This window comes from Micropterus salmoides, unplaced genomic scaffold (genome assembly GCF_014851395.1).
Source record: "Micropterus salmoides isolate LMB-PRFRI ecotype aquatic unplaced genomic scaffold, ASM1485139v1 Ms_hic_scaffold_12, whole genome shotgun sequence".
NCBI classification, from domain to species: domain Eukaryota; kingdom Metazoa; phylum Chordata; class Actinopteri; order Centrarchiformes; family Centrarchidae; genus Micropterus; species Micropterus salmoides.
Genome location: NW_024040263.1, coordinates 856,051 through 864,471, shown reverse-complemented (window position 1 = coordinate 864,471; position 8,421 = coordinate 856,051). Strand labels below are relative to the sequence as shown.

Below are 8,421 nucleotides of genomic sequence, written 5' to 3'. Positions count from 1 at the left end.
AGGCCAATTACTCCCTGTTTTTTTTTTTATTAATACGACAATAATTTGTTTTGCTACTCCCAAAAATCTGTGACCTGTAGTGTGTTGCCAAATCAACCAGGACGGAACTGTTAAGGATTACAACACTGGCACGTTCAAAATGAGATGCAGCAAACCTTTAACCTGCTCTCAATGTACCTCTATTCCTAAATGTGAATAGGAGCACCTGTCTTGCCAATCTGCATAGCCCACACTAAAGTCATGTCTGCGTGACTCACACTATGTAAATGTAAATGTCTTACTTCATAGCCTTCCTTATCAAAAGTGATACACATGTAAATAAGAAAGGAAAAAAAGATGCCTGCAGGTATTAAAAGGGTTTACGTCATGCTATCGAGATAGAAAAACAGGGCTATGCCAAACACACTTAATGTACGCATACATGCCAATTTGCTACTGAGGAGGATAATGGACCGCTCAACCCCAACCCTAACCCTACTTTCCCACCCACACACAATCACTCACACCAGCATGCACAAACTCTATATACATACCCACACACCACTGCACATATGTAGTTAGGTGTTTCAAATAGATTAGTATCCTCAACACACAGCCTCCCTGACCTATTCTTACACTAGTTAATTGCCAGGACGAACAATTAGCTCGATAAGTATCACTTAACACCCCCCCCCCAAAGAGGGAGATTCAAGCTATTCGAAAACAAATGTGCTTAATCCCGCATCATGGTCTGTCATTATCTCCCTAAATGATGCTTCTATAGGAGAGCAGGTGTTGGTGGTGTCGTGGAATGATTGTTTTGGGATTGGTGATTTGATGGGATTAGGGAAAAAAAGGACAGGGCTTAAGTCATGAATGGGGCTGCTTCTGGTGAGATAGCTTAGCTACAGTGTGCCAGTAATGAGGTAGAAGACGCTTGCTTGTCACCACCTTGACTTTGCTCATTAGTGGAGATTTAGTGGGGTCTATGGAAGCCCGCAAGGACCAAAGTGCCCAGAATGAGGTAGTCTGGTGAACAGCTTGAATCTTGTTATTTATCACTAAGTATTGTGGTTAAAACCGGCAACCGTAAAAACTAAAAATTATTTTAGAATCAATTCCAAATAAAAAAAATCACCTTGAACTTTAAATCCAACAGGGGAATGACCCATGTCAGCGGACACCTCAGAGGACACATCATTTTCTGTCTTGCTACATTAAGATATATCCCCTTTATTAGTCTGCTGTTGGCATCCAACTTTACAGTCTCCCTTATAGCATTTGACTTTGCTTCCCCTGCTCACAGCTTCTGCTGGGCAGAAACCCCCTTCCAGTAGTCCAAAATATCGTGAAGGTCCTCGTCCTTGGCAAACTGCACCTTCTTACGCAGGGCATGGCCTGCCGCTATATACGATGCTTCCTCTCTGGGGCTTTTCTTGTAAGGCCGGAATCGCTCCCAGATCCGCAGTGTGCTCTCAGATGAATATTCTGGACTAGAGGAGTAGCCAGAATTGTAGTTGTGGTGACGAGAAGGTGAGAGCTGGGAGTAGGTGGCTGTGGCATCCCTCTTGGTGCGGCCCAGTGGCTTGAGGAATGAGGCCTTTTGGGCCGGTGAGGGTGAATCGTTGCCACCCTCATAGTAGAGTGCAGGAAAGGAGTGCCGGTGCTCTGAGCTGTGGTAGTCTGGCTGGACCTCCAAGTGATGCTGCTGCTGCTGCTGTCCAGCGCCAACCACCCCACCTCCACTCCCATTATTACACCCCACCCCGCCCCCATTCACGCTCACTCCACCGCCATTTATGTTTCCCATGCCATTTCCGTTGCAGCCCCCTACTCCGCCACCTCCTCCAATTCCACCTCCACCACCACAACCCACAGGACTGCCTTTTTCTGTTGGGTACTTAGGAGGATCACTGCGCTGCTCCGGGATATCCACACTGAACACCCTGGTGCTCTTGACAGATCCCACAGCAGGGGCACCACAACGGTTCTTCACCACAGTAGTGTCAGCACTCAATTGCCTTTGAAGGGGCCGCACTGCATTTGCTGGGGGGGGATCACGATAAGGAGGGGAGAGGAACCCCCCACCACTAATGCCTGGCCGCTCAGACAGGGGCATTACCAGGGGCACTGGCGCCATAGAAGGTGGATGAGGCTGCTGATGTAGCTGAGGATGAGGCTGAGGATGTGACTGAGGATGTGGCTGAGGATGAGGCTGAGGATGAGGCTGGGGGTGAGACTTTGGATGCACCTTTGGAGAGGAGGCCATGATCTGATCTCCAGGATGGCCTGGAGAGAGGGGCAGGAGGTTGCGGGGGAGGGATGCAATGCAAGTTGGAGGCTGGGAGGAGGACATAGAGTTGGCATTGTCAGCTGTGGTTACAACATTAGCAGAGGCATCCAGCTTCAGGGCATCAATGCAGTTGTTAATGATCTGGTTCACCTTGTCCACCTCCTTGGCGATGGTGGAGATCTCTGATGCTGAGCCACGGCCATCGTCATCCGAATCCTCCCCAACCTCAGTCTCATTCTCAGCCCCACCTCGCATATCCACAACTACTTCCCCTCCTACCCCCGCTCCTCCAGTTGCCACCCCTCCCTCCCTGCCTTCAACTACCACTCCTGCCGTCCTCACATCCATGTAATTGCCCTTGCCGCCCATTGCCTCAGAGAAGGCAGTGGCCATTTTTTCCACTTGCGGTAAGGTGGAGAGGCGGGAAGAGCTGGTGTTGGCTGAGCCGTGAAGCATGCCTGTGCTAGAGGAAGTTGACGGGGGCAGCTTGCCTCCTGCTCCTCCTGAATGGTGGTGTTGGTGGTGAGCCTGCTCCTGGAGACGCTGCATGGCACCTGGGTCATTGGCCACTGCCGCAGCTGCCTCTGGGCCATACCTGAAGAATGACAGATTCAGTTTAGATACATATAGTTTCATTATCTGATGTCGTATTGGTAATTAGTCTATAGAACATAGAAAAAATATATATTCATGTATGATGTAGGTATGATGCAAATTAGCGACAACAGGCAAAAACAAGAAACCAGTGCTTGCAAATGGTTCCTAGGTATGTATTGAATATGCACAAACAGGCATTGGGGGAATACATAAGCTATTTCAGCTGCAGTCTTCATGGAAGAGGTGTGATGCGAATTCTTGATAATCAGTGTTAAGGTGTTACTGGTGAAACTATGAAAAATGGCCCAAAGCTTTGATAAAGAGGAAAAATTGTTTACATTATTGTTTGTAGCTAGAATAAATTAGGCTTTTCTGGAATTCATATCAAAACAAAACAATGCAGCAAAACAACTAATGAACTCATAGCATTATCAAATCAAGACGACACAGAGTAGTTGCCATTCTGTTTTGGCTAAAGGATCCCAGATGCAAAAGTTTCATTAACAAAAATGAAATACTGTCTAGTACCTCATCTCCAAAATAGTTTTCTTCACGCTTATAGCTTTCTGTTTCTCTTCCTGGATGCGTCGCCGTCTAAGACAGTAATAGACGAATCCAAGCACAATGACCATGCCAAAGAGACATCCCAAGATGGTCATGATGTAGTGGGTAGTTGTGGATGGATTGGTTCGTGGGTCCTCTGGTCCCATAGCTCGTGTGGTAAAGGACAGACAGGTGTGGTTGTAGCGCTGAGATTTGCTGGCAGAAGCCACACAAAAGGTGTAGTTTGTGTGCGGTTTCAGCTTGTCCAAAGTGATTAACTCCTTCTTATTTTTCAGAGGCCTGATGTCTTCAACAAATGTGTTGTTGTACTGGGAGAGGATGTACATCTTACTGTATGGTCGTGGAATCTGTACCATTAGAGAAGCGGTGGAGAGGGTAACAGTGTGAAGCTTCATTGAAATCTGATGGCTATAGGTGGGGTCAGCAGTTGACGATATGGTTGGCTGGTGGTACAGACCTTGGTCTGGGTTGTCCAAACCCATCCCTGAGCCATCTTGATCTGGCGTTTGGGAGGTCATCCCTGGAATTATGACCCCATCGCGACACATGGACAAAAGAGCATAACGGGCATTTCTTCCATGTCCGGGCACTGGGCTCAGGAGTGGATAACCAGTCATTTCCAAAGGGGTTTCACACTGGAGGCGGTCATAGGTGTGGGTGACATTGTTAAAAGCCTCCAGCCAAGTGAGAAAGCTGTAGAGTTCACAGCCACAGTGGAACGGGTTTCCTGCTAGTTCACACACCATCAGCCTGTTGAGAACAGTGAAGGTAGATGGGTCAAGACGGGCCAACTTATTGGAAGATAAATCCAGGCTGCTGAGGCTGGGGCACTCCCAGAAGGCATTGTTGGCAATAACCTCAATGAGGTTGTGTTGCAAGAAGAGGCACTGCATTCGACCCAGACCTCTCAACATGCCTTCAGTCAGGTTGGTAAGCTTGTTGTAGCCCAGCTGGAGAACCTGAGACAGAAAGAGAGAGTAGCCTTTGACATTTTTAATAAAACATGACACAACAAAAGTAAGTGTTAATCATTGTGTAGATGAAGATATGCTCTTACAATTTCTTTTAAAGTAGGGCTGGACAATTGATTGAAAAGTAATCGAAACCGAAAGTCCGAGACTCTAACCGACGTAATTTTACCATGTCAGTTATTTTGGTTATTTATATATATTTTTCCTTCAGTGTGTTCATGTACTTTCCCCTTAAAAACATACTACTGCGTGTGGTCACGTGACTCCTCCCCGTCCAGTCCTGCTGAGCTTCCAGACCGGAGTCAGGGAGAGGTTAGCTGGCACTAACCACCTTCACTTTCCAGCAGTTCGCGAGACATCCATTTTTATTAACGGACACGCTGTGACCTACACTGTACATTTACTGCCAGACTGACAACAAACTTGCTCGCTTTTTCCGTCAATTTCTGCTGCTCAGTCTCTCTCATTTGCTCCACTACTCACTCACTACGAACACACACTGCACTCCTTAAGACCTAACTCCACTGCTCTTATAACAGCACGTGTCACGTAACTTAGATGTCCTTTGATAAATGAGGAGATGAAGCTAGCAAAGCATGTGTTATAATTGACATTAATAATTGAGTGAAATTTTAGCAGCAGTGGTCATTATTCAGCAGCAGTGATGTGCCGAATATTGGGGAATCTTGTCTCCATAATGTGGAAGTCTCCATAATGTGGAAGTCAACATTACCTTATCAATAAACATTTAGATAATCGATTTTTTTTAAATCTGTGAATCAAAAAAAATAAATAAACTCAGCTTTGATAATTGAGTATATTTACAGTACAAACCTTGTCAGTAAACTATGAGGGCAAAAAACAACATTCAAAAACAAAATAATCGTTCAATTAATCGTGATTTTGATTTTAGGTGAACTCGTCCAGCCTTACTTCAAAGGAATATATGTTATTGGGACTAGACATAATTTAAACATATTTCTATACAAACATCTATCATCTATATCCATGTAATGAGAATTGGAATTGTTGGTTGGAGGATGACAGAACATAGTAGTAGCTCAAAAAATAGTGTAATGCATTCTGTAAGAAAAATGACAAACTGATAAATTCAACCAAAATAAGAAATAAAATTTACAAAAATACGCACTGTAAGTGGTTTGGGGGATGCCCCCACCTGTACTTTGTATGGGATTTATATTATAAAGGCTGAAATTGTTCAACCATTTGTATGAATGTGTAAGCATGGCTTAAAAGGATTGTTTTTTGTTCTGTTCGGCTAAAATAGTTTTCTGAGAGTTTGGCTGTAAAGATGTTATCCGAAACAAATCCTAACAATGTGTGGGTATTGTGACAAAGAGAAGAAATTGACTCTCTTAGTATTAGTACACAAATAAGGCAATGTAAATAGGAGAACTAAAACTTTAAGTTAGAGATAAACAAATACATATAAAGATAAACAAATACTTAAAGAAAGTTGTGTTCTCAGGTACAGACCTGTAGGTTGGCCTGCCCAGCAAATGCCCCATCCTCGATGTAGCTGATCTCATTCTTGGTAAGATTGAGGTCAGTGAGGTTTGTGAAGCGGAACATGGAGGTAAAGAGCACAGCCTTAAGTTTGTTCTCATTCAACCTCAGGTCATGAACCTAAGGGAGACAAAAGATCAGATGACTTTCATGTGAACTTAGCTGCCAAGAGCATATTGCACCCCAAAATATACAAGTTTGATGCCTAATGAGTAGGGATGGTGATCGATACCCGGTTCTAAAAGGACCCAGTTCCAAACTTTCTCAAAACTTGAAAATCAGTAAGGTCCGAGCTTATCCATATTGCTATCGAGACTAGCGGGGTCCTATAATCTAACGTTATGTCACGAGATTCAAATCTGATTTAACTTGAAACGCGCTGAATGAGAAAACTAATGTTTATTTATTATTATTGATTTGTCTTCACCTAATCAGGAGTACTGGATAGGAGTGGAATGTGGTTGTTGTTGTTAACTTTACCATTGAGTGCTTTAATGAATTATGTTCAAGTTTTTCAGTTTTAACAACTTACTCAGCAAATTCTGGATGGTTATACTGACTGAAATACGCTTATAATACACACATCTTTTAAAAATGTTGAAAAACAGCCAGCCATTATGTTGGAGCATGTTGGAGATGTACAGATTGTGGATTTAGAATAGCTCAGTTCAAAGTTCAGCCCTGAGATTCTTCTTGTTTGCTACAGATGCTGCACAGGTTTATATGTACACAGATGGCTGTCCCAGCTAATCAAAGTTATGTAGTCAACAATTTCAAAAACAGTTTGTTTTTGTTGATGTGTCTCTTCTACCCCTCCAATCTTACCTATTTAGCACTTTGCTTTAATAATATCATGACAGTCACATTCTGTAATAATTTAGCCACAATTGCTTTTGTCGCCATGTGTATTGAAGATAACCATGTAACTGTATTTGATTAAGAATATGCAATCTGCATTTTAAGTATTTAAAAATTATTAAATTGCATTATGAATACTGTATTACAGTCACAACCACCAGAATCACACAATAAAAGATAATAAGGAGTAAACAGAAGATTTGATTCACTTGCAGCTTTACAAAAGTCACTGTCATGATTAATGGCATGTCTTCTTTAGCAGACACCATCTTAGCTCAGAGTACATGAAGGCATACAGTTTAACAAAGGTGGCCGTGGTTGTATAAAATGACTAAATAGATAAGTTCATACTGACCGTGCTGTTGATGTGCTGGGGGATGGTCTCATATGGAGGCTGGTTCTGACTGCAGATAGCCAGCCAAACGTAGCCTTTATCCCCCTCTATCAGCCAGCAGTCCCCTTTCACCGTGCCAGGCAGGTGAAGGAGCAACAGTGCAGGTAGCAGGAGGGAGACAATCAGGGAGGGAGACAGGGAGGACAAATGAAGTCTGCTGGCCATGGTTTGGATTAGGAGTGTTTGAGCTTGCCTCAGTAGAAAGGTGGAAAAGAAGGGAGTTGACTGCAAGGAGGCAGCGAGCAGCAGTTTCAAATCAGGAAGGGTGCAGGTCAGGGGCAAGCAGGCCAAATCTAAGTAGAGAGAAAGGTGAACAGAAGGGCGTCTTCACGGTGATTAGAGCTGAGCTTGCAGCATGGCAGCAAGTCCTGTCCCCATTTTAGGTGTTCCACGTCAAAGGGTTTTGGAGACTGTCACACCAGCAGCTACTCATGGCCCCTGACAACTGTACGTCTTGACAACACAGATGAGGAAATACTCCCTCTCAGTGAAAGGCAGAAGGTCTATATAACACAGAGAGAAAGAGAGAGAGAGGGGAGGAGAGAGACAAGGGGGTGGGATATTAACATTAATAGTGATAATGACAAAATGATTAAGAGTTGGCAGAAAATTGTAATACAGTTCACATACCCCTAGATGATTTTGAATTAATTGAGTTTAGGTCTCATTACTAAAAGCACTGTGTAAAAAAAACAGGTATATGAATCTAATACCCATGCTACCCAATCCCTTCAAGGTAATGCACCACAGTAATAAATCCATTTATTCATTAAGTCCTAATAAAGCCCAGAGAAATATTTTTTGACTTTTCAAATGAAACCAGGCTTTTTATGTTCTGTAATTATTCATGTTCATGAAAATAACAGCCTCATATTAGAATTAATGGCAGATCTTCCATTCAGACATTAGCATATGATGCACCAATAGAAATGGAAATTGCTATGTCAATGAAAGCAACACTGCTTTTCTTTGGTGTTTTTGTCATTTTCTATGAGGTTCGTCAGCTTGCAGCTGCAGTTCTATTATTTCAACTTTGAGGTACATAATGAAACAATAAAAATACAATAGCTGCAGTTATATAGGGGCAAAAACGGGGAGGTGTGCTAAGTGGAAAACAGAGTAGGGCTGTTGTAATTTGCATGTTTTAACAGGATACTAACTGACACTTAGCTATTTACCTTTCTCAAGGGATTAACCGTGGATTAGGTTCTAATCCAGCATAAAAATTATGTATCTCA

The 8,421-nt window shown here is 43.2% G+C and overlaps 1 protein-coding gene across 1 annotated transcript; it reads right to left on the bottom strand.

Moving 5' to 3' along the window:
- Positions 1-506: 506 nt before the first annotated feature.
- LOC119898600 (protein phosphatase 1 regulatory subunit 29-like) lies at positions 507-7,678 on the bottom strand. Its single transcript, XM_038712747.1, has 4 exons — positions 7,145-7,678; positions 5,902-6,051; positions 3,398-4,392; positions 507-2,867 (listed from the first exon to the last, which is right to left on the bottom strand). Exons 1-4 carry the CDS (start codon positions 7,346-7,348, stop codon positions 1,280-1,282), a joined length of 2,937 nt encoding a protein of 978 aa, XP_038568675.1. The 5' UTR covers positions 7,349-7,678; the 3' UTR covers positions 507-1,279.
- Between the last annotated feature and the right edge of the window lie 743 nt (positions 7,679-8,421).